The sequence below is a fragment of the Hippopotamus amphibius genome, chromosome 13, assembly GCF_030028045.1.
Source record: "Hippopotamus amphibius kiboko isolate mHipAmp2 chromosome 13, mHipAmp2.hap2, whole genome shotgun sequence".
NCBI classification, from domain to species: Eukaryota; Metazoa; Chordata; class Mammalia; order Artiodactyla; family Hippopotamidae; genus Hippopotamus; species Hippopotamus amphibius.
In genome coordinates this window covers 67,689,940-67,716,960 of record NC_080198.1, presented here as the reverse complement: position 1 = coordinate 67,716,960, position 27,021 = coordinate 67,689,940, and the positions used below count along the sequence as shown (strand labels likewise).

The window sequence follows — 27,021 nt, the reverse complement described above, 5'->3', positions numbered from 1 at the left end:
TTACACCAAAACCTTGAATTAAATATCACTGTAATATTATATATGAAAATTCCAAGCTTTACGGCTGGAGGTGGTGGGGAGGTTATAAACGGAGAAAGAATGAATACTTGTTTGAAGCTGGGTGAGGGCACATGGAGGTTCATTATTCTATTCTCTCTGCTTCTGTAGGTCTGAAATTTTCTTTATAAAAAGTTTAAAGATTTTTAAAACACTGCCTTCATGTTATTTTAAAACAAAACATCACCATTCTGCTTGAAAGATCCTGTCTTTTTTTAGAGGGACCATTTTTGACATTAGGAAGATGGATTGGGTAAAAATTAAGCCATCTCAGATGTCAGAAACACTGTCTCAGAAATGGCCTCTCAGAGGTGACCTGGTGCTCCTGTGACCGGCCCTGCTGTCAGCCACGAGACACGGCCTGGCCAGCAGCAGAGTCCCAAAGACCAGCTCCTCTCTCCCAGTCCAGCAGTGCCCACCTTGTTCGCTCAAACATGCGTCCAGAGCAGAGGGTTTTTCTTGCGCTTTTGTAGACTGGGGTCATCTGTGTAACTGGGTCAGCATCTGGACCTCACATGGGACTGCACAGGATAGATCCTCTGAGAGTAAAAGAAAGCTCCAGGCAGCATCCTGCAGTGGCCCTGACCACTGACCAGGGGTTAGCCTTGACATGTGCTCCTCACTGTGAAGCCCATGCTGAAATTTCCAGATTTTTTCCTAGGGGCCAACTAATTCTCTTGGGAACACTGGCTTTGTGACCAAAAGATGACAACCTGGTTCTATAAAACATCCAATTTGCAACAGAATTACGGGTGGAATTTAGAGGAGGGTTTGCGAGGGTGGCCCCGTGAGCTGCTATTACACACGCCAAGGGGACAGATCTATGGCCCACGGGACAGCAGGCCATATATCCAACAGTTGCTCCTCATGGCCCCGTTTCTGAACGTGCACTTGCCACCAGGTGCACACAATCAAAACGCACCGCGTTCCCCTCTAACGAGCAGCCTCCCCGAGAAAACTTCTTTTACAGATGTTTATAGCTTTTGTGGCTTTTTATTCACTGTCTTATTTTTATAGCTGGTGTGATCTTTCAACAGATGACAAAACATACCCAAGGCCTAGTAAACAACACACCTAAAAATTATAACTCTTAGGGAAGCCTACAGAAAGCTAGGAGAATATTTAGAGCAGGTTTTTACACAACGCATCCATAATTGGTCTCGCATTACAGCTAATGGAAAACACACTTTCTGTAAACTAGGAAAATGGACTGCACAATTCACATATAGAAAACTAAAAATAAGCACAGTAAATAGAATATAATATTTATATTTAAGTGTTGTATACAGACTTTAAATAGAAACACGGAAGCACTCAGTCGCTTTTTAATGAATCCAGTCTTGAGGCCCATAGAATAATGTGCATAAATGACATGGCTGGAAGAAAGTCTTATCAAGGAGAGCACAGAGGTGAGAGAAGAGCTTGTCTGGCATAAAACAAGCAAAGAATTGCCCAAACTAGCTCAAAACCCTCATTTCCTTGCGGCCACAGCGGTGACGCAAACTGGTCCATTTGGAACAGTCGGATGAACCAACCTAAAATTTCTCTCATACTTTCACTCTCGGAACCTCTAGCCCAGTGGGTTTCATACCTGCCTGCACATTCAAATCACCTGGGAATCTTTTTAAAAATACTGATGATGGGTCCCACCCCACAGAGACTGATTTATCTGGTGTCTAGGTGTGGCCAGGCACTGCGTTTCTTAAAAGCTCTCAAGGTGCTTCTTCTAATGTGCAACCAGAACAGATCAGTGAAAGCATCTGATCTGGTCCACCATCCTCTCAAGTAATGACTGGATAGTAATAATTACAACAGCAGCAGCAATAACTTCTATTTCCCCTTCTCTTACTATTAAGTATGCTTTACCACCAGGGCACTATGGTGCATGCTAACAGACTACCTACTTCATGGCTAGCAAAGTGCTTGGAATGTTTCCGGATTTTTTTCCTCATTTAATTGTTAAGCAGTGCTGCAAACCGGTATGGTTACTCTTAAATAGCAGATGAAGAAATACTGATTTAGAAATATAGCCAAAGTTCATATAATCGGGTAGAGAGGGCAGAACTCAAAACAAGGCGCTCTTCCTCCAGGGCTGGGGTCTGTGGTGACCTGCGGCTTCCTCGCCGAGCACAACCCGCCCTCGGTCAAGCACTGCGGGAGAGGCGACTCCAGAGCCCAGCCAAGAGCGGAAACCCTGATCAGCTCAGCCCTGGCCCCCAAAGCTGCCTGCACGTGGCGTCACCTGGGCACCTTCCGAAACGGCTCATGCCGGTGACCCGGCCCCCAGAGACTGTGACTGCACTGCTCTGGGATTTGGCATTTTCAAAGCATTCCCCGGAAGAGTCTAGTATGCAGACCCATTCGGGAGCCTCTAGGCTAAGCAGCTCCATTTCCTTTGCCGTGACGGGTTTAGAGTGGAGCATACGACATGCCTGTGGTTACTGAAGAGAAAGGAAGTCTACAGGGGATTCGGAAAAAGGCCTCTTCTGCCTGTTGAGGCCGACTGTGTGCAGAGGTGATGCCTGAGTGGCTGCTGGGGAACCGGCTGAGGATGGCAGGGAGATGAGAGGGCCTGGACCATGGAAGACCCCCCTGAGCCACTGCATAAACCCACCACAGGCTGGCCCTACCTCTAACGACCTTGTTATGGGACTTAATAAATACCACAGTGTAAGGCCTTTTAAGTTAGGCTTTGGTTATGTAGATATGAAAGCATTCTGCCTTCTACATCTTCCCAATCATCACGGCATATTCCAGCAGCTCTATTCTAGTGACAGAAAATACATCTAGTTCCGATTGAAGCATAACACTTATGTAACAATGACCAAGAAACCTGAAGTCAGTGGCTGGCTATTAAAAGTGATAATACACAACACAGTCTAAAACCCCAGGTCTAAAAATGGAAGTGAGTGTTCTTTTGGAGAGCAGTGTTTTCCTTATACACATGGAGTTCAAAAGGAGCTGAAAATATATTTTCTAATAAGAATGCTAAGAACGATATGAGATCTGTGCATTGTAAAGATAAGTTCTTTGTAATCCTTGGAAGAAAAGGAATGCTGGTTAAGTGAAAGAGTGTTATTAAATTATCTAAAGGGAAACTATTTCTTTCTCTGAATAATAACTAATTGTTTAGCTTTTTTCCCTCAAAAATTGTACAAAAGACTAATTGTATGAACAAGAAAATTTGATAAGGAAAAAATTATGCTCACCATCTTAAAAATTATAAATTAAACTTTAAGTACAAATTGTATTGAAAATATAAAGAAACAGAAGGGAAATAAATATGATAAAAAATATAGAGGATATATATACAAAACACGCACACGGATAAGACATAAATATAGTATCCAAGGCAAAAATGCTGTTTCAAATAACAATCCAAATGGAAGCCAATTATGAGAATAAACTCTCAGAGTTGTGAGAGCCCAGGTTGGTAATGCAACTGCCTCACTCCTATCACATATTGTCTTCAACATTTCTGTTTGTTGTATCCCCAAAATTTGCTACTAAAAATCAAACTCTCACAAGTTTAAGACAGCCTAATTTTGTTTTCGAAATCATGTTCTGAGGATCTCTGTTTACCAATGCAATGTTCCTAAGAAATGTAGAGTCTCAGACATAGTAATCCACTACCAAAGGCAAATTTAGGAAGAAAAATATTCACCACTTCCTCTGAAAAGGTCCTTTCCTATATGTGAACTAGTATTTTAAGCTAACCAATCAATTAATTTAAATGTTTCAAGCTCTATATACAAGTGAGCTGACAGCATCAGGAAAATTCCCATGATTAGAGGATGATGTAACTGAGGGTAAATTTATCAGCAAAAGTCCCCATGCGTATTGAGCAAGACATTGTGTTAGGAACCGTGGGAAACACAGTGAGGTTTAAAATGTGGCCCTTATGCTCAAGGAGAGTCCAAGAGGTCTGTGAAGCAAAGATAGGGCAGATGGACCAGATGGAGTTGAGGTGCACTTGTCCATGAAGCTGAGCTTTTGTGGCTACACAATCTGAAATATGGTATTCAGCACATTAACAAATATCCCTGTCAATTTAGGGGGAATGACATAGGGGTACAGAGAAAGATGTGAATGAGAACTCAGTACAGTCACAGACTACATTTAAGAGGCAGATCCAATCAGCCCACAGAGGACTGATTTAATTCAACTTGCCTACTTCCAAAAATAACAAGCGTGCTTTCTGACATATGTGATGGTGGCAAGTGTAATCCATCTTGAATAAAACCATAAAGTTTATTCAGAGGTCTCTAGGAGGAAGGAATTATGTAAATGCACAGCCCTAGAAAAGGGATATCTAATTCTAAAGGAATAACATACTTATCCCATTACACAATCTTGAAAATAATAAGAACACAGCAGAAAGGTGCTATCACACATGCAACTAATTCACCCATGGCCAACAGAGCAGTCATTTCAGCCAAGTTCATGTCAACAGGTGAAACAAAACCATCAAGGAGTGGGCAGAAATCAGAGGAAATCATATCATCAATATAAATTACATCCCTGAATCAACACACCGCACAGATGGCAAGGAGCTAGTAGCATAAACCTGCCCCTTTCAAACCTCAAAAATGCTGAAAAAAACACCCTGTCTATTTGCACAGGTGAGAATTCCATAGTTGTCCTGGCAGAGCTCTTGCTATATCTGAATGTACTCAAGTCATAAAATGTTTTGACAAAAAGTAGGTCAGCCTAAAATGTTAAAAAATAGGAAGAAATTCATAAAATTAGCATCTTCACTCTTTACCCTTTTCATCTAATACAGTTTTGTTCAGTAAGTAAATCTGAGCTTAATCTTCTTTCACAAATGGGTGAGTTTTTTTGTGAAAACTTTTTGTCATCTCTGGTGCCACTATACAGACTCCAGCAGGCTGATGTATACTTCGTAACTTCTGCAAAATATCATTCCTACCCATAAAAATAATAACCTACAGCCATCAACAGTAACCAGTAACAAATCAGATTTTGCTTTTTTTGGTAATAGTGGCGACTTTTTACCTAATAGCTTCTGATTATTTTGGGCTCAGTATGTTCCTTGAGAAGGGACTTCTCAATAATTAATCTCAAGAACCATGACTAGTATGACCAACTGTCCCCATTTACTCCTGATTAGCCTGGTTTTAGCCCTAAAGGTCCCACATTCCAGGAAACCCCTCAGTGTGGGGCAAAGAGCAAAATAACGCCAAGCCGGTTTCTCTATTAACCAGCACCACCTGAATTTACAAATAACAGCCCATTGTCATGTCCCATTTAGATACCATCTAGGGAACGATACGCATCGTCCCTGTAGATTCACTCAGCTGTCACTTGAGCGGGCAGCACACTAAAAGAGACTAACACAAGCTTGCCTACACCCCGCCCCCCCCCATCCTCTCTCCTATTCTCTCATCCCACGTGCAAAGAGCCACAGTCTCCACTGTCCGTGGAAGGATGAACCCAGCTACCAGGAAAAGTACTGACGATCCCCACTGAGAACAGTGGCTTCCATCCCAGTGGGCGCAGGTTAAGGGTACTGGAGGCACAAGGAGTGCCTCAGGGTAAAGTGCCAAGCTTTTGCTCAGGCCAAACAAAATTGTTTTTCCCTCAAGGAGGGGGTTTTGTTTTGTTGTTTTGTTAAAGGAAGAACATTTTGACAGAGATGAACTGTCAAGAGTTACTCAGAAACTGTCCAAATCATTCTCTCAGAATATATTAGGTAAAAGAAAAGACTTAATTGAGGCCATTTCCTTGTTTTTACTAAATTCCAAGACACAAGGAACCTCACAGAATCACAGATCTCAGTGTTGAACCATTCTTTTGCATACTGATCTTGTTTACTGATTCAATTCTTTACATTTACCTCTTGGTTTAGAGATACCAGTCCCTTCAGAATATACTAACATGTAAGAAAAGAACTGCCAGTACAATCTCTCAGAAATTTGTTCTCTCCTTTTATAAGTGCAGTGGCAATGGTTTCTCTGTAGTAGCCAGATATTGTCTAAGTCAAATCAACATAAATAACACACTTGGCAGAAGAGTCAGTTAACATAATTCTTATTTCTGCACAGAAAGGAACTAAGGCACAATGAGGTTCAAATGCTCAGGGAGAGTTCAGTGAGTGCATGTGTTTCCTTCCTATCAAATTAAGTACAGACCCAATCTCCAATGACCTCTTTTCAGACAGGGATGAAAACATACACTGGTCATCCCAAGACACAAAAATGAGGTTGGGGAAGGGGAGGAGAGCAGACCCCCGGGGCTCGAAGGCCAGTGTTGCCTAAGAAGGAACAGACATCCAGCATGCAGCAGCCGCGGCCCTGCCAGCAGCTCTGAACAGGACAGATGTTGGAGAATTCACTCATGTCCTGCCAATAGGGACGTATAAACAGAGTTTAATATTTAAAAAATTCAAAATTCAGGCATTTGGTCATCTATTACTTGGTGATAAACTGTCCTGCGTGTTAAAGACTATATTATAGATGGAATGCCATTTTTTTGGCAATGACCTGGTACACTGCTTACATGTCTAAAAACACATGTTAATTTTAGTTCTTTCACTTCTGTTGCCTCTAGAAAGCCAAATATACAGAATAGATCCAAAGCAGTCAGGCACATCCATTCTAGCAAAATGTTCATTTTAACTTACACTGGCACAGTGAACCAAATACGTTCATTCACTGAATACAAGGAGTAGCTGCAACAGCAAACTACATGCATAAGAAAGGTGTATGTATATGTGTATCCATACATGATCTGTATACATATAGATATGATGTATATGGTAATGACAAAAGTCTGAGTTAAGTGGAATTCAAATTAATGCACTGTAATGCATATTGTGACTAGTCCTGGGAAAACCTCTACAATTTCCCTCACTGAAGTGCTGAGTTTCGGGGCTGGGATGCGTCCTGCCTCTGGTATAAATACCCTGGGGTGTTTGAGACCTGGGTCAAGTCCAGTGCCAAAGGCTTTAGGGCTCAGCAGCCAGGCACTCAGGGAGTCTCAGGGGTAGTCCTAAAGCTTACGGGGGTTCTCAAATGTCTTCACTTTTTGCTGAGGCAGAAAGTACTTTTTACTCTGAAAGTATCACTGACGAACCTCAGACCATCGGTTTTCTATCATTCTAAGGATCAGTCCTTGGACAAGTGGTTTATGTCACTCACAACTTGCCCTGGCTCAACCACTGACCCTGGTGTGAAAGGTTTCAGATCTGATTACCAGTCCCCAAAGCCTCTTGCCCATTCCTCCTGCTTCATGATTTCCAGAACACCAAATCTCAAATCAGTAATCTATCCTACGCATCTGTTACAACCTGGCATCAAGGCCACAGGCAGTCAGCACCACCATCATCACTATAAATCAGAGGTTTACAAAAGAAAAAAAAAAACTTAGGAACACAATCCATCTGTCTGATATGTCTTTAAAATCTTATACTATAAACATTAACAGATAAATAACATTTAGTGACAAAATTGTATTTGAGGAACTTCTCTCAATTCTGGTTCCTGTTATTTCTGTTTTCAATCTCGAGCATATAATTACAGAGGAAACGAAATTGAAAAATATTATATATTTTAATATTTTTATATATCTTATATACTTCTAAACTTATACCCTATACTTATTTTTATGTATTTAAAAAATTATAAAAATTATGTATAGTTTATGTATTTTATCACATAAATTATATATTATATAATTGTCTAATTATATATTTATATCATATGTAATATTAAATATAAATATATATTCTTTCTGATTCTGTTTCCATGCAATAATGATTTCAGAGAATACTTACATTTAAAAATATCCAAATATTCATAAAAATGAAAGAGACCAATTGGTTTTTTTGAGTTAATCCCTGCTTTCATTTTGCAAGGACATGACATCATAGAACTTGGTAGAGTCACTTCTCTTGTACAAACTCATCTCTCACTTTCCCACCAAGCAAGATCCACCCCCACATACACACTCTGCTCAGTGTTGCATTACCGGCATGGCATTAACCTTTTAATATTTGTACTTAAATACTTCTTAGAAGAATTGAGGTCACAAGAAAGGGTAGCACCCACATTACACAGATTTCCCATAAAGAGGAGATCAACTAAATAGAAGACAGACACAAGAAATAAGATTTGACTGCAAAATATCCAAATCTGTGACAAAAAATAATAACTTGCAAATGAGAACAGAACTAAAAATGAGATGAAAACTGAAGGTAAAGAATGGAATTCTACATGTTTAAATTCATGTTAAAACGTTCAATGAAAAAATGTTAAAGTAGCATGTCTAAATATTCTTCAAAAGCAGTGGAGCAAAAGCCCACCTAGAAGCTATGCATCTAGGACCCCAGAAGGAGGTGATTTTCTCTCTAATGAACCATGATTTATACAGAGCATAAGGACTTAAGTCTTGGAAAAATGAAGAAGGAGACAGCCAGAGCCTCAACATTTCTCAAGATATGCAGATTTTTACTTTAATATAAACATGGTCTGGGTTAGTCAAATTGTAAATGATATTCATGTGCTTAGAACCACTAACTGCCTCTTTTAGAGTGAAAAAAAAAAATCAGAGTAAAGCTTCTATGGAGAAAAAGGGAACATCCACATGATAATTTAAATTGAATCAAAAACAGCAGATTTCTATCCTAAATACTGAAATCAAAGCGATTAAAAAATATTCACAACCTCCTGGACATGAAGGCAGCCTGACTGACAGGCCTGACAGGACCGTCAAAGCCCCAGTTCACATGTCCTGACCACTGTTCTTGTTATCAACTTGCTGTGTGACCTTGTGAGTCATTCTTGGCCGAGATGTATCTTCCTGGAAAAATATTATACCTAAAATAGCCATCTTCAAAGTTCTGAAAGGTTCGTACATTCAAAATGCTGTTTTACTTTGCAATGATGCAGAGAAACTGCAACATGAGGGATTTAGATAAAATGTGAGGAGTATATCTCCCTACACTGAAATTTCACTTATTTAAATGGATTACAAGGAACATGAAATATCTCTCCCTGGTGGCTTTCAAAATATTAACAATATTTTCCCGAAAATAGTTTAAAGTGCAAGTGAAGGGAAAATGCCTGTAGAGGTCATACTGGTGCTGCTGAAGAATCTTCTACGAGGGGTGCCGTTGTGGCAGTCATCACGGAGCATCCTCCAGCAAGACACTACAGCATGAACCCTGGGGACCCTGCAGGGGGCGCTGGCAGGCATCCAGTGGACTCAGGAGCAGCCATGCGTTGTTACTGAACTGAGTGAAAAGTCAACCCCAATATTCTTAGAATTTTTGTGAAAGACTGGTTCAGGGAATATGGAACATAATCCTTTAGGAACATCTTGATAGCTATATATGTAGTAATAAAGAATAAGGTCTTTAGTGATAAAGAGATCTGATTTCCGATTTTTGTGTGGCCACTACTAGTCGTATGACTGGACACGCTACTTAATCTCTCAAGCCTCACTTCCCGCATTTGTGACATGAGATATTACACCTATTTCATAGGATTTTGCTTCTCATAATGCTTAGCCCATAATAAGGATTTAATAGGGTATTTTATATATTATGTCAACCTGCTTTCTTCTATGTAATATCAAAATACGCATATGAATAATGTAACTCAAAATCGAAAAAGGTACACAAATCATGAAAATATAAATGAGGTGATTTTATAAAGAAAGGAAATTACGTATGAGCCTTAATATAGCGTTGTTCTTGAAATCCATTAATGGGACCTTCATATAAATATAGTCCTTTATTTCAAGATTCTTATGATACTTTAGTAATTAAAACTCCCTGAACAGAATACAAGATGAATATAAAAATCTTTCAGAGATAAAATAGTAGAGAAATGAATTACTTTAATAAGACTAATGGCCTTGTTTCTTTTAAAAAATTAATTGCATACTGCCTATCCTAAAAACAAAGAAAAATTCTCTTTACACATTTCTGAGAGCGTGTACTTTCCTTTAACTCCTGAAGTATATGTTATTAAAGTCTAAAGATAATATAGTGGTGGCAAAGCAGCCATCAGCTTAAATGCTAAATATTTATAGAGTTTTATTTTAGTTAAATCTGCAAACTGCTCTACACATACCCCTTGTTGATATACCAGGTTCACGAAGGAGTTCGGTAGACATCCCTGAAACAACTGCATTATTATTATTACATTATTATTATTATTATGGTGTTCTCTGACAGCACTCTGACCCAGCCCAGTCCTCCCAGGCACAGTTCAGTGGATCCTGGAGCCCTTAGCCAACGTGTCCGGTTTCCACCGCGGGTGCCAGGCAGAGGAGGAGACAGCTGGCCTAAAACGCCACTGACTTAAAGCCCCCTGACTTACACTTATGATTAGCTGACACGGAATGATCAGTAACAAATATCTAATGAGTTCCTACTATTTAGAAAACCTCCCTTTTTACAGAAAAGATAAACACCAATAAGGATAAATAGAAAATTAAAAGACATACAGTTACATTGCTGAATGACTGAATAAGTGAACCAAGTGTTAAGGAAAAAAGAAGAAAGAAAAGGAAAACTATGACGCAAAAGTGAAAAAAGCTGAGTTAATACAGTATATAATTAATGTATCAGTAGAATATGTCCGTGGCAGAGGTGGCAGGGAAGGCGGTGGGGAAGCTGATGCCTGACCAGGAGTTTTAAGGAGAGCTAAGATCTCCACAGGGAGGAGGCAGAGGCCAGAGAACCAGATTATTTTATTTGTACCCTAAAGAAATATTGAAGCAGATCCACAAAAACATGAGGAGAAGGACATGCTGTCAATACTGTGTGTCTGCGCTCTCAGGGAAAGAGGGGCTGGACTAGGGGTGGGGGCGTCATGGCCAGGAGGGCACAGGGCACCTCAGGGCAGCGTGGGTGCCAGTCTGCAGGCAATGAGGAGCCACTGTCGATTTGCTGTCATTTTTGTCTTCTTTAGTAACTGAGACACATCAACGTTGACCTTTGTAAGTATTACTGTGGCAGCCAATCACGGGATGAATTAAACCAAGATTTCCTAAATAGTGTTTTGCAGAACACAACCTTCAGTGAGGTGTAAAAGAACACACACACACACACACACACACACTCTCTCTCTCTCTCTCACTCACTCATTGACTCTGCTCAAATTATCTTGGTAAATGCTAGGTTAAACAAACAATACATGAAATATCTTTACTGTGAGACTTTCCAACCTGTAGTATACTTATAGGTCATAGAACTCCAAGAAGAAGAGAGCACGTGTGATTTTTTTTCCCTGAAACGCTAAGTCTCTTCCTCTCCTGCAGCTTTGGTGTCACCTCTTTTCCCCTGGTTCTGCTTCAGCCTCTTTGGCTGCTCCTTCTTGGTTTCCTTTTGGAGACTCTTCTGTTGCTCGGCCTTTTTATTTTTCTTTCCATGGAGTCTTTGTGAGTGAGCTTTCTAGTCCTGCAGACTTAATTCTCATCAGTCTTTCTCCTGCCACCTTTCATTGCCTGAACCCTTCTCCTTTGATGAAGCAGGTACTCCTTCTCTGTGTTTCTAACACCCTTGGAATACTCCTCTCACAGGCTCTGTTATGCGCTATCTGATCATCTCTTCCCCCAGAACACGTAGGGGCTAACCCTCTTTCTTAACCCTTCCTTGAATATACAGCACATACATAACTTAGAAGTCGACTCAAAATTTAGCTGGGCAACTGAGACTAAATGTATGCCCTCCTAAATCTTAAGAGTTACAATGTGAAACATACCACATCTGTCAAAAGTTTTTTCTTTAATCAGTTCTCTATTTATGCCACAACTGTTTGAAGTCATTGATAAGAAAAGTTAAATAGAAACTGTCACAGAGCGCTCTAAGATAAATTGTTTTGTTTTCAATTTTTAAGACATTATGTGAGATAATCAAGAAAGGCCACATGTCATCATACGTATTTGCAACTTACAACCCAGGGAGCTGGTTTTATTCTTATTGTTCAGGATAACAGCAGCATAAACCAGGTCATCAATGTTCCATAAATAAACCCTTCAGACGACACTGCCTGAATTTTACGTTACTCATAAGCTCAAATGATAATGAGCTCAAAGCTTCACCAACACCCCAGTTAAAACATCATGTTGATCCCAGCTGCTGTAATACCCCCTCAGGGTTACGTGACAGATGGGGAAAAAAGACACTAATATGATATACGTATTTGTGTTACTTTACCCTACTGGAGCAGAAAAGAGCGGATCCCTTAAACTGCTGAAAAGAGCTCGCCTGTCAGGTTTGGAAGGTGGATGGGTGGTAGAGTCATTTGACTTTAGGCAGATGTTTTACTCCTTATTCTAAAGCCATGGGGAAAAAGGAAGACCAAATGTAGACTAGGAAAAGGTCACTGGAAAAAGAAAAGGCTTTTACTGTTTCTCCAGGGATGGTTTGCCCAGATATTTTTCCTGAAGCACTCCCTTGTCCCTCCCAAAACTACCTGGGCAAAATAGTCAAAAGTGATCAGCAGGCAAAGGAGAGTCCCAGGGATCAGAGTGCTGAGGATCAGCACAGAACAGAGAGACAGCCCTCTAAGATTTAAGAACAAGGTCACTTGACAGTCAGAGCAGGGCTGGTACTGACCAGTAATCAGCTAGAAGCAAAGTACTTAGCAGGGTCTGAAAAAGCCAAAACTCTGAGGTCACGGACCGAATTTCAGGGCTTAACAGCCCTAAGGGTAAAGTCTAAACACTTTCATCCAGCATCCAGAGAACCTTCATCATCTGTCCTCTGCTAACGCTGGAAGTCCCTTTTTCAATTAAACCCTCTCTATACGCCACAATCCATCACATGAAAGGACCTGAAACTCCCAGGCATCTTGCACTATACAGTCAACCATGTATCCCTGAGACCTAGTACAGTCCTGGCACATAGTAGGCTCAATAAAGACTTGCAGAATAAACGAATTATCCTGTATCCTCAGATTTAAGAGGGACAATCTTTAGATCAACTGGCACAACCTCCGAGCCTTGGCACAGTGATGTATTATCAACAGTGGTAAAGTGATTTCTCATTCATAGTAAAGACTACAGTTTGCAAATGATCTACTTCCTCTTCTACAAAGGAGATGAGTTTTACTGTTATCCCCTAACAATGTGATCATTCATGTCCATCCCAAATGCTGTCTTCAGTGAGCAAATAAGCAGCAGGGGTTCAGGCTGGAGCTTGATGCACCGTACACAGTCCACACTGTGGCCTGAGGTGCACAGCGGCCACCTGAGCTTCCTCTGCCGCGTGTGTCAGGGCAGATAGGAAAGGTGGGAATGGCTCCATCAGAGGACCACAGACCTCCAGCTTCCCTCCTTGGCAAACAGACCTCCCAGAACAAAGTGTTTAAAGCCAGATACAAGAACGGTCCAAGCAGGCAAGCAGATGAAAGTGGGCCCAGTGTACACGAACAGAGTACATCAAGCACAGAGCAAAAGGTGTACAGGGGCCCATTTCTACCTAGACAGAGAGAACTGGCCTTCACTCACTGTAACATGAGCAAATGGGGAAATGCACACGTAACAGAAGACAGCCAACACATCGAAGCAGGACCACCGTGAGACAGAAGAGCATCACACCAAAGACGCCAGGATCTCAGGACCAGGCTTAGTGCCTGCTTACACACTTGGGACCCAGTAGTTTCTCGCTCCATCACTTTGCACACTTAATATTATTTATTACTTAAAATAATGTTTTTAGTGTTCATCTTTCCTGATGGACACAGGCAGGGCCTGTGACAGCAGTTTCTGGCACACGATGGACATATCACAAATATCTGCTGAAGGAACAAACTCTTGTCTTCCCAGACCTTCCGAGTATGAGAAGGCACTGCAGACTAATTAAGAATTACGATAAACAGACTTCAAGCTCCACTGAGGGTAGGGACAATGTCTAATTTGCTTATTGCTATATTCTCAGTTTATAGCATACTGTAGTCATTTAATAAATGTTTGTTGAATAAATGAATGAATTCATATATATAATTTACCTATATATTTGCTGAGTTAATTTGGTAAATTTAATATAGTTTACTATTGATATAATTTAACTTCATTCATTCAAAAAATTCGACAACCCACTAGGTGCCAGGCACACACAGATGCTGAGGAAAAAGAGGTGTAAAATTCCTGTCCACGTGAAAGTCAAGGTCCAGGAAGGAGAAACATACAAACAAATTATAACAGTAATTTTGTTAAATTAAAAACCAGAGGTCTGTATATTTTAAACACTTGCAATTAGGATCTGTCCAAATCAAACAGAAAGTCCTAAACAGGGAATGAGCCAACTAACCGTCTACTCAGGACCATTACCTCTCAGCAGAGACCACCAGCCCCAAAGGCAAGAATTACACACCAAAGGGCCCCAAACAGGTATCATTCCTGATTATAATACTGAGAGATAACCTAGTTTTAGACTCTTTGGTTGTCCATTTACCATTCTAAAAAGTATGTACGAGAAAATGTTGTAACGGCAATAAGTCTAATCACTTCAGCCATGCCATCACCGCATCAATTACAAGGCCTGTTACTGAAATCTCTTAATTTAGCTCATTTATACATATTTCAGGGTTCCATAAGCAAATCTGCCACCAGACTTTGGGTCTATGAATTCAATAGCACATAAGTATCATGAGAGCCTTACACTTCACGTTCCTAGGTCTCTCAAATCTTTTTCAGAACGGTGTATACCTTTCTAAACAATTGTATCATTTTTTAAACTGAATTTTAAGAATTGTATTTTTCCAACTACAAAATATGCCTCCCATTACCAAATGATACTGTGATCCAACAGCTAACCTCTGCCAGTGCTCATTTTAACACTGTGTCCAGAAATGTCAATGACTTTAAAATATAGAAGCATATTTCACAATTAAAACTGCACTTATTCAGCATTACGTGATATTTAGCCCTTGTTCCAGTTACCTACTGCTGCATTATAAACCACCTCAAAACTTAACTCACCTAAAACAAGCTACTGTTTCTCATGGTTTTATGGACTGACTGGGAGGTATTTTTTGTGTGTGTGCGACTGACTGGCTATGTGGATTGACTGTCACACAGGCAATGTTCTCTCTTAGAGTCTCTCTTGATGCAGTCACTTGGCTGCAGCTGAAGTCGCCTAGGTGTCCTAAATGGCTTAGTCACATGGCTGGCAGCTCCTGTTGGCTGTTGTGTGGAGCACCTTTCTGTGGCCTCTCTACATGGCCTCGGGTCCTCACAGCATGGTGGTTGGTTCCAAGAGAGTAGGCAAAAACTCCAAGGTTTCTTACTACCTCGTCTCAGAAGTCCTAGAATATCACCTCTGCTGCATTCTATTGGTCAAGCAAGTCACTGTGGCAGACCCAGACTGAAAGGAAGGGGAGTTAGGCTCTACCTGTTGATGTAAAGAGCAGCACATGCATTCTGGGAGGGAAGTAACTGAGGGCAGCCATCTTGGAGACGACCTTACCACACCATTATTCCAACTAACGCACATTATGTTTTAGATGGATAGTATCAGCTTATTTTTCTTCTGAAAATCAAGTTAGGCACAAAAATACTCAATGAAAATGTAAGTTCTATTAAAAAAAATTCTGCAGAAAAATCACACTTGACGCCTAGGTCCACTTCAATCCTGCACATCAGTGGAACTCTACTCTTATAACCCTAAATACAGTGAAACAGAATTTCACGCCACAAAAGACTTTTGTCTATTTTCCTACAGGATAGTTTACCTACCCAATACATAATCCAATTTATTTTAAGTTTTCACCTCTTACTCTCCAAGCCTAGGGGAATTCAGGGAACCACTCCTCGGATTTTAGAATGCCTGGACCCGAAGTCCTAATTTTGGGACCATCATTTGGTGTGCCAAAAAAAGTATTCCTAAGCAAGAAGCTGAAAACTTCCTTTGCTGGTGACTTGAAGAGAACTGACTAGCTCCAGACACAGAGAATAAGAAGGGGAGGCACTCTGCCAAAGGGCTGATGACCATCGAAAAGAACTTTCACAAAGAAAAGGGAGAAAGAATGGGAGAAAATGATGCTGTCAGTCCCTGAAAACAAAGTTATTTTTCAAATGGTCTGATTTTCCCTTCTACAGAGAAAAGGGAGCTTATTGTGATAGAATAAGAATGTTCCATTTCATGCAGGTATATTTTGGGAGCCAAATAAAATACAGTGGTATCTTAAAGCCATTTATCTTAAACGATTCATTTGCAAGCCATACAAAATCCCCCAAGAAATATGTAGGTTCTAGAAACAATGAAAGATTCATTAATTCCAAAACGAAATTAAAGATGTTTTCAAATAATGGCAATGAGCCATATTCTCTTGTCCCTGCCTCACAAGAGCTGATGAAGTTTAGAAAAATGAAAATTTTTAAAATTCAAAGATTTCTCTAAAGTTATAATAAACTTTAAAAATTATTAATTAAAAAAAAACTCTTCCTCTTATCTAGATATAAAAACAGAAATAGCTGAGCACGTTCTTCACATATTTAGCTTATACAAGTATGAACCCAGCACCTCCTCCTTCCTCTCCCCCACTTTTTCTCTACATCGACTACCAACTCTTCCTGTCTGTGGGACCTCCCCATCCCTCAAAGTACCCATGCTAGGCATCTCAGGTTCAGCCTCCTCCCTATTCTTCATCACCTACAGGTACTACACGCCCAAACCTTGTCAAGACTATTTCAAAGCTGTCTCTCATAAAAGTTCCCTACTTTTGAATCCCAGGGTCGCCTGGTGTGGGCGCTCTGTCTTGTTCAGCTGCTTCCAGCATGCCTGCCTTAGCATCTCCCCACCTCCAGTCCTGCCTTCTTCAATCCACCCTCAAGGATGACTTCCCACAAGAGAGTTGATTATGTAAACCACCCCTCCCCCACACACACACTCAAAATAAGACACATCACAGAAAATAAAATATATTTCCAGGATTCAGACCAACGCCTCAGTCCTAGCCTGTCTCAACTGCAGTCAGACTTCAACATGCATCCTTACACGTGGTCCCAGTGGACAGGCCATCCTAACTGAGTCTGTAAGTACCGCTCTCACTTTGTCCGTGTGGCTACGTCTGCCCAGCATACCCTCCTCCACAGTCCTCGGAGCTCAGCTCAAATAGCACCCTCTCTCTCTCCCTCCAGCATTTCTGGAATCAACGCGCCTACCCCCTACCTGAGTCAACAGGCTTGCTTCTGCACCTGTCTCCCAAGTTTTTAGGCATGCCTCATACTGTGTTCATGAGGATTCCAAACTGACTCTCATCCTCAAGAGACCTTGTTCTGTTCTTCACCAAGGCTACCTTGAGAAACTCCACCCCACCCTCCTGTAGCTAGGGAGCACCTTCTTGCCTCTTCTTCCCCTTGACGTCCACTTCTCAGTCCTCTTCTTCCAACATCTTCACCCACAATGAATTCACTCTTTTCTTTTTCCTTCAACATCAAGCTTACGTGGCTCCCACGTGATTCACCAGCTGGATGCTCTGGTCAGAACTTCTGCATAGTTTTCAAGTTGCTACAGTGCTGCACCCCCCCAAAGCCGCCACATAAACCCAGCAGTGCCGGAGGCCTAGGGACTCCGAGACACCCACTCCTCCCTGCCCGGAGTCTAGAGGAGGTACAACGTGCACACATGTGTAAACCCACCGAAAATCTGAACCGCCTAAGGATCAGGGACAGGAAGTTTCACAAAAGAAAATTCATGAAATAGAAAATAACATAAAGGACTCGTCGTTACTTTTAACCACTGGCAATTCATTCCATTTTTAATATTTTTAATAACTACTCTGGCTGTTCCTACAAACAAGGCTGGAGACTCAGCTGTGATCTTAGAACCCTGAAACCTGTGTAAGCTAATTGGGTGTTTTAACTGGTGTTCAAAACGCAAGGTTTCTGAAATAACTTTTTAATTGGTCCAGGTGTTTTCCATGTTGAAAATCAAAAGTGATTAAACAAGACAGGAAGCTTTCTGTGGTAAGGTTACAGAAAGCAATTTCTTTGAACTTAATGTTTACAAAACGGATATTTATGAGCATGTATGTTAACTCACTGACAGTGAGTGTTTTGGCTCAATGTGTCTAAACAAGATAAACCTAAGGTCCATAATTTTCAGATGATCTATAGCTCCTAGGTATAATGTACTAAAATGGACTTGAGATATTACACATTAAGAGTTAAGAAATGACTATACCTCAGACACAGTTTAGGGTGGTCAAGAAGACCTTTCAGACAAAAGACAACAGAGATGGGTTGGCGGAGGGGTGGTTCCTGGCACTTTGCCTGGAGCATCTCCAAGCCTAAAATTCCTGGGAAAATTAATATTAATCACCGAGGCTGTTTTATAAGTCTTGGTTGAAGCCACAGTGTCCAGACTAAGACATCAGCACAACCCCACCCAAAAGAGGCCCTATGCCTTCCCAAAAGCCAAAAAAACAAATACAAAAAGCCCGCGAAGGAGAGAAGGTGGATGAGGAGAGAACCCACCGAGAGAAGAAAGGACGCGCTCACACCAGCACCACCTTCCCTGAAGCGCGCCGAGCCTGTCTCCTGCCCTCTGCCCCACTCCAGTCTCGTGCTGAGTATCAAGCGCCAGCTGCCAGGGCAGACGGAAAGGGGGAGACGGCTTCTGCGGCAAAGGCATGCAGGGTCTGCTAAAACCTGATGATGGGGCCGAACTACTGTGGAATCCCCGGGCCCTCCAGGCCTCCCACGAAGATCATGGAAAGGCAGACCACCTCAGGAGGAGAGTAAAGCCTACGGTAACTACAGTAACAACATCACCCAAAGCTACTGTAAGTACTGACTGGATTAGCTCAACCTCTCCCATCAAGGGCCTGGCAGAACAAGAGGTGTGCCTACTTCCAGGTATAAATTGTATTTACCTCAGTCTGTACTATTCTTTCACAAGCAGTAATAGGCATTCAATCAAAATTCTGTGTGACACACAAAAAGCAAACCCTCCCCCAGCCCATTACCAAGAGACAGACTAGAGGACACACCAAGACTGAAAGAGGGCCCGGATGGTGGAACTACCTGAGAAGTTAAATAACTATAATGAATACTGTCAAAGAATCCAGTGATATGGTGAACAACATGCCTGAACAAATGGGAAACTGTAACAGAGACATGGAAACTGTTTTTAAAAAGCCAAATGGAAATATCAGAAATAAAAACATGATGATATCAAAGATGAAATTCTTCAATGCGCAGACTGAGCACAGTAAGAGGAAAGAATCAGTGAAACTGAGAACATGCCAGGAGAAATGAGAAATCAGAAATGCAAAGACCCAAAGAGACAAACAAAAACAGAAGAGAACTGCCAAGAGCTAGGGGGCAACATCAAACATTCTAACATATGGAACTGGCATCTTATTAGAAAAAAGAGAGATGGAAAGGGATCAAAGAAATATTTGGGGAAAGAAGCTGAGAAATTTCCCAAATTTAACTAATAATAATAAACCACAGAAATAAGCGGGATGAATAAAGAAAAACTATCTAGCACATCACAGTCTAAGTGCTGGAAATCAAAAACAAAGAGAATATATTGTAGGAAATGAATAAATTACCCGCTGTGGCCTTGAGTCCTGGCCTCTCCGTGAAAGACTAATGATTGTTTAGCCTTTTAGCAAAATTTGGATTTTAGCAAAATTATCTCCTACACTTGGGGCCCTTGCTGGATCCAAAGTGAAGGACTTTGTGTTCCTTCCCTAAGGCATCTGTGCAGCTCCACAGAATGCAAATCTGGGGGTGCAGGCATGGCATGGAATTCTGTGTTATCTCACCAAAACTTCTCCAAGATGGAACCTGCTAAATGATATAGTTGTTGTTGGAATTAAAAGCTTTTGAAATAAGGACAAAAAAAGTGTCTGGAATTAGAGCTATCTAAATACTAAATGTAAGGTGAATACAAGATTGAAATTGAAAAGTGTTACAGTCCAAATGTAATGCTATCTTCTGAATTGAGTCTTACAAACCCAAATAATATTGGAAAAATAGGAGCTTGCAGAGACTCCCTCTACAACACTTCTTAAAAAGTCTCTTTTGGTTTTTGATGTTAATTTGATTGTATGAGCTAATAATCTTAACTAGCTTTTGGTAAGTTACACTGATATACAAAAAATATCTGTATCTATCCAATGCTTAGGAAATAGGATTTCAAAATGAAGCCGTCTGTGATAAAATATAAATAATGCACGAAAAAGAAAAATTAAAGAAGAGTTTGAAGCAAAACCCAAAAGGCCTCTTTGTACCTCTTTACCCTCTTCCTTTGCTAGTACTCTCTACTAATTGTACGGGATTCTGTCTAAAATCCTGGGGCTTCTAGTCGAGGCCTTCTCTGGTGTTCCCTTAGTCACAAGCTGGGATTTGTTTTCTTTCTGTGAAGTCAGTGCTTGAGAGCTACTAAAAAGGTACCACCAGCACCTGGACACCCGGAGGCATTCTGGAATCCTTGACTCAAGGCACAAATATTCAAAAGAACATGAGACTTTTAAATAAATTTTAAATAAACTTTTGGGTTCATTACTGCAGTTTGTTTAGTTTGAAAATATATAGGAAAGTATATCAGAGTCAGTGGAATGAAAAAATATTCAACTGAATAAAAGGCAGGTAATGTGTGTATGTGGTAGGTGAGGGGCTGGTCTCTGAACCAGTCCACCTGTGTTCCAATCTCAAGTCTGCTACTCGCTTGCTTCTGACTCACTTTCTCCTTTTTAAAGAGATCATCACAATACCTACCTCACAGAGGCTTAAGAAAGTTGTTAAACGCATTAACGAGTTGCTGTGAGGCTTACGTGAATCAATAAATGTGCACGTCTAGAATACAGTATCTGACATGTGATGAGTGGTCTCTGTATTTAACTATTAGCATTATTCTCATTAATAAACTTTATATTAAAACAAAGTAAAAGCCAAAATAGTTGAATTGGAAATATCACCCCTTCTTGAGAAAACACAAAAGGTATTTTTTTCTCTGCAGTAATTTGAACAGCCTCTTCTGAGGCATAATTACATAAAACCAGATTTTGGTTAACATCATGAGTTTTGATGAGAGAAATCAGGGCTCCTTTGCCTGTAGGTTGGTATCTTCAAAACACATTACTGGCACTACTGTGACAACTGCACACACATAAAATAACGTCCTAAACTAAACTAAGGGAAACCTCTTTAATAGCGCTCACTGTGAAATGAAGATTTTGAATATATACATTTAAGTCATATTATGAACAGTAATATTTGTCTAATCCTTTATTGTCTATGAAGGAATTTTATATTTAGCAATTACTCCAGTTCCTAATATCCATATATGAATATGACATTTTACATCATAATGAGAAACCCAATGTGGATTTACTCTAATGAGCACAGAAGCTGCCTCTCTCTACCATCGCAAAGACAAGAGGAGTGTTCTCTTAGCAGGACCTCAGAGGTTACCTTTCACGGCCTACAGAACTGAAGTGGAAAGGTAGCATATTATTATATTAGAAAGGTATTATTATTATTATGTGTCTTCTCTAAAGTTTTATTTTACAGCTAAGGTAAAAAGCAAAATCCAGGAGAAGCCTAAATTAGAATTGCTCATAAAGGGGATTAGGCATGTCTCTTAACATTTGAGAAAATATGGCATTTACATACAGACCATAAGCACTTTTGAAAGGCCAAGCTGAACAGAACTGCGTCAAAGGTGATGCAGTGAAAAGATGGACACAGCAAAATCAAGAAGAGCTGTTTCACGTGGAAAGTTCATGTAAAGTATCTACTTGCGTCCTGCACTGAACAGTAAGACAAGAAATGTGGCTGCATGGAGGGTGAGTGGCTCACATTTTTTTCTAGCACGTGAGACAGTCTGAAAAAGCCATATATAGTAGAATAACAATACTCCAGTGAGAGGTGCTGACAGCAGAGGCACAGAGGGCATCCTCAGAAAAAGAATGAAAGACAGCACTGGGCATGCCCTGTAGAACAAGGAGCTGTCCTTCCTCGTCTGACACCTCCCACGATAATTCAAATTATTTTCAACCTCTTTCTTGCAAATATACTTGCTCATATGCATTAATGAATGGTGACATGCTGAAAGGAGCACCTCTGTTCAAGAAGTGCTGGCATCTGCACTACTGGCAAATACTCTGCCAGATGGCATCCTTATATTTTTTAGTATTAAAATGCTTCATTCAGCTGAGACGAAGCGAGAGAGTAGCACAGACATATATATACTACCAACTGTAAAATAGCCAGTAGGAAGCTGTCGTATAACAAAGGGAGTTCAACTCGAGGATGGAAGATGCCTTAGAGGACTGGGGCGGGGAGGGGGGGGGGACTCGAGAGAGGGTGGGGGGGGGAGTCAAGGGAGGGAGGGAATACGGGGATATGTGTATAAAAACAGATGATTGAACTTGGTGTACCCCCAAAAAAATAAAAATAAATTAAAAAAAAGAGTAACAAACAAACAAACAAAAATAAAATGCTTCATTCTATTTACTTGGCGGTTTGTCATTTATAACCCCTATTACTCCTAAAAACTGGTTCACAATTCAAAGAATGGGGATGCTTTGGGGGTTTGGATTTCTGTTTCTTTCTTTGTTGTGCTTTCAAAAAATTATCCCCAAATGTTCATCATAAATATAAAAATATAATTCTGGACATGCCACCTTTATTTTCTCAGGTAAAGTTAAAACTTTAAAAATACGTATGGATTTTATAATTAATATTAATGAGATAGAATATAATCTTACCCTGGTGTGAGTACGAATGTGCATCTTCAGTCCGTCATTTTTACTGAATCCTTTTTCACAATAAGGGCACTGATAGGGACGCTCACCTACAAGATAAAGGAAGGCTTCCTGTCAGAAAAATCTAAAGCAGCCAAGCAGGCACGTACCCTCACTCCTCCCACACCAGATCCTGGCCACCACAAATGCTGGTGCATCACCAAGAGGCTCAGACACAGCAGGGCTGACACCCGGGGCCGTTCAGGGAGGTGGACAAGGTTTTCCCTCCCGTGGAGAGGCTGCGAGCCCGGAGCACGTCCAGCACTCCGAAACAAGCAGCGTTCAGGCTCACTCCATTTTCCTTTTAATGTCTGAGCCCCAATTAAATCTCCTAATTTTAAGAATGTTAAATAGATTTTTGTATCAGTCAATTTGTTCTGTCACTGTGCCGCACACTATAGGGATCTTTGTTTCATTGGTACTTTTTTAAAAAAGATTTCAGAGTCTACCTCAGTTAGGTGATGAGTTTTAAAAGAACGTCATAAAATTGGTATATGTTAAACAGAACCATCTTCTGTTATAACTGAGTAAAGCTTATATCTAGAGTCTATTATTTAGAAAACAACCAAACCATTTTTTTTAAAACAAGCAAGCATATTCACAGGCATCACATTTTCTAAACAATTTACTGTAAAATGACAAAAATATGAAAAAAATTTAATCTCCAGGAGGAAGCTGAAGCTGCCTAATTATTCAGAATGGACAGTAACTCAAAATCACTCACTTTCTGATTCTTTCACTTAACAATGTACTTAACATGACAGGATGCGAGACCCCGGCTGCAATCAAAGATCAATACCATAAAATACATGCCCTCAGTAAATGTAAAACTTCTGTCTATCTTCCCTGCCTCTCAGAGACAAGCCTTTCGACAAGTAGTGTGCCCGTCCTCTGCTCTCTCACATCCTATCTGGTTCTCATTCTCGTTCAAGCACGCACGTATCACGTTAGCCAGTGAACTCCCCATCAGGCCAGTGATAAGCTCCCAGTGGCTCAATCCAATGGTCCCTTTTCATCATGGTCTTCCCCGACCTCTCCCCAGTTGCTTCACAGAATGTCCAGCCATGTTCCAGGGCCTGGAGGCCCCATGGCACAGGGGGCCTTGCCCTGCTCTCTGAACCCTGTGCTGTTGGCAGTTACATCACATGGAAGCAGCTGGGGCAGAGTCCCCAGCTCAGCAGCTTCCGCAGTCTCTCCCTGAGGAGCACCCAGGACGCAGGAGCACCCAGGACGCTCCCTTGGAACTCTCTCAGAAGCGGGCACTGTGACACTATGACAAGATGGAAAAAACAAAAGCCTAAAAATAACAACGGCAGCACAAACAGAAACGGACGCTTTAACAAACAATCTGGACTTGCCAATTTCTTGCGTAAGAAAAAAATCAGCGTTTGCACTAAGTAAATCGACCTGGATTCTTCACCTTATTGTGGCTGTGAGCCTGGGAAGGTGTAGCTTTTCACACACACAACAAATAAAGGCTTAGAATCCAATTTATTTGAACTATGAAAATATAATTTTATTTTAACTCCAACTGGGTAATATACGTGTTTATCTTCACTCCAGATTTCTCTGTTGAGCCCCTGTCTTAAGATATCCATATGCCCACAGGGTATCTTCACTTGGATACCTCACAGACAACTCAAATTTGCCATTCACGAGCTTTATCCTCTGATCCTATGTCTCCTGTATATCCTGTCCCGATTAGTTATACCACATTCATCCAGCTACCAAATAAGAAACTTAAAGACCCATTGAAGATGCCTTTTTTTTAAAAACTCACTTCTCCCCACATCTAACCTCTTAGTCATATTAATTTCACTTCCTTGATATTTCTAGAATTTTCTTCCTTGAAGGTGATGACAAGAATGAAAATAATATTCACAGCAGCAGCAGCAGCAGCAGCAGCAGCAGGAACTATAACTTAATGATTTCTTAATCATTAACCTTCAACCACGCACACACAGAGAAAAAGAACTGGAAGAAAACAGCAAGATGCCAGTGCTCGTGGGGGTGACTCCTGTGTCACAGAAGTCCAGATAATTTTTTATTTTCTTCTTCGTAAAGTATGAAAAGCAAAGTCAGTTCTTAGATTTTCAAAGTCAGTGTCTTACATTAGTGATAAGAAGAATGCTAAAGTGTTTCCTCCTTATTCATCTGTTAACAACCAAAGCAATCTAGATTACAGATGAAAGATGGCAAAGAGTAAAGTGGCTGACACAAGAAATTGTTTCAGAAATTTTTAGCAATTGTAAATTAACATTCACAGCTATTCTCTTTGTATCACAGAGCTTTATGTGTGGTATTACTCTCCAAATACCAATAGATAGCCAGCAAAATAAATACAGATTTACAGTCATCAGGTTAAGTTATATGATAATCAAACCTAATGTAATATATCCAATTATTATTTTCTTTCACAATAGCCAAAATTGATTAAGCAAGGAAAGAAACATAGATAACAAACACAAAGGAACTTTAGAGAATGGTGCGTAACAAATTCATTCCCTATTTTACCTGGTGTCATAACAGAAATTTCCACTCTAGACATGAGCTTTCTCTCCTCTTTTAGAATCTGATTGTTCTGAGTTTGAATACTGCTCCTTCTCTTCTAGGTGTAACTCTGGGGACGTCACGCTCCCTCACTGGACCTCTGAAAAATGGGATAAATTTTACCTATCTACTAGATACTCTGACTAAACATTCAGGTTTGTTTAAAGCAGTCTAAGCCGGTTACCACAGAACAATTAGCACTCCCTTTTACTTACACATGTGACCCAATTGGGGCAGTAAAAATGTATGGTCACCTATTATGGACTGAATTATGCCCCCCTAAATTCACATGTTGAAGTCCTAACCCCAGTACCTCAGGATATGATCTAATCTGGAAATAAGGCTGCTGCAAATGTTATAGAGGAGTGTGGATCCCTAATCTTATATGACTGGTGTCCTTATAAGAACATGGCCATGTAGGAACAGAGACACACAGGGAGAATGCCATGTGAAGAACGGAGTTATGCTGCCACAGCAAGGTACTGCCAGAGGCCAGAAGAAAAGCCTGGAACAGATCCTGCCCTGCTGCCTTCAGAGGGAGCAGAGTCCTGCCAACACCTTGATCTCAGACTTCTAGCTTCCAGAACAGTAAGACAACAAATTTGTGTTGTCTAACCACTCAGTTTATGGTACTTTGTTACAACAGTCCTAGCAAACTCGTACAATCGCCCTGCTCACAACAGAGGCAATTATTATCATCCCTGATGTCTGTCTACTGTCCGTGAGGCCTCTGTAGACTGCTAAGAAGAGAAACTGGTACTCTAGACAATCAGTGTTTCCACCTCATCCCCACTACAACCCTGAGATCCAGCGATAATGAGTTGATAGGTTTGGGAAACTTGGGTAAGTCCCACTCCACTCATTCATTCTACTATCCCAGAATATAACTCCAGTTTTAAAGGATGTCCCTGGGTAAATGGCTTTGATAAACAGAATTTATTTGAAAACTAGAAAGTGCAGTTTGCAAATCAGCCTAGATAGACTATACTATACATTAAGCTGCTACCCTCTCTACCCTTTTGGTTGGAGCATGTTTAGGGCAATCCTGCCTCTCTTAAGACTCTGAGGACAAAGCTATCTGCTGTCCCATACAATCTGAAGCTGAAGGTTACCTGTACAAGTCAACATGCTGATAATATTAAAGGCATTTGTCTAATTTGCATATAAAAGACAAGCTGTTATTCTTAGGGGTTTTTTTTTTCACATTATGCATATATTTTCTCTCATCATTGCAGGTATTGTGATGAGTATGTTTCCAGGAAATATTTTTGTCCACACATAAAACTTTCCTGGTATGAAGAGGAATTATCCTTCAATTTTAGTGAACTCTAAGAATACAGATATTTCTTGCTTGAGCACTGCCAGTACATGGGTTCTGACATACAATATGATACAAATCCAAATACCAATTACTTTTAAATATCTCTGGTAGATTTAGATACTGACTGTCTACATTTTGTACAGGCTAACAGCAATGTTAAAATTCTGACTAATATGAAAATTAATTTTAAAAGTAGTTTAAAAAATGGAGCTTAAAAACCAACAAAAATGGAAATAATAAAAGCAATAGCTGAAACATATAAAGCCTGCTGGTAGGCTCTGTTCTACGGTTCAGAACACAAGATATATTAGTAATTTTATTTCTTGTAACAACATGACTGATCTAGGAATTCACATG

General features: G+C 40.5%; 1 protein-coding gene across 1 annotated transcript in view; it reads right to left on the bottom strand.

The window, feature by feature from the left end:
- PRDM5 (PR/SET domain 5) overlaps positions 1 to 27,021 on the bottom strand; it is a 207,029-nt gene that overhangs the window by 23,781 nt on the left and 156,227 nt on the right. Inside the window, exon 14 of the mRNA XM_057706946.1 lies at positions 22,758 to 22,843. Within this exon, the coding sequence (XP_057562929.1) occupies positions 22,758 to 22,843 (86 nt within the window). The remainder of the gene's footprint in view (positions 1 to 22,757; positions 22,844 to 27,021) is intronic.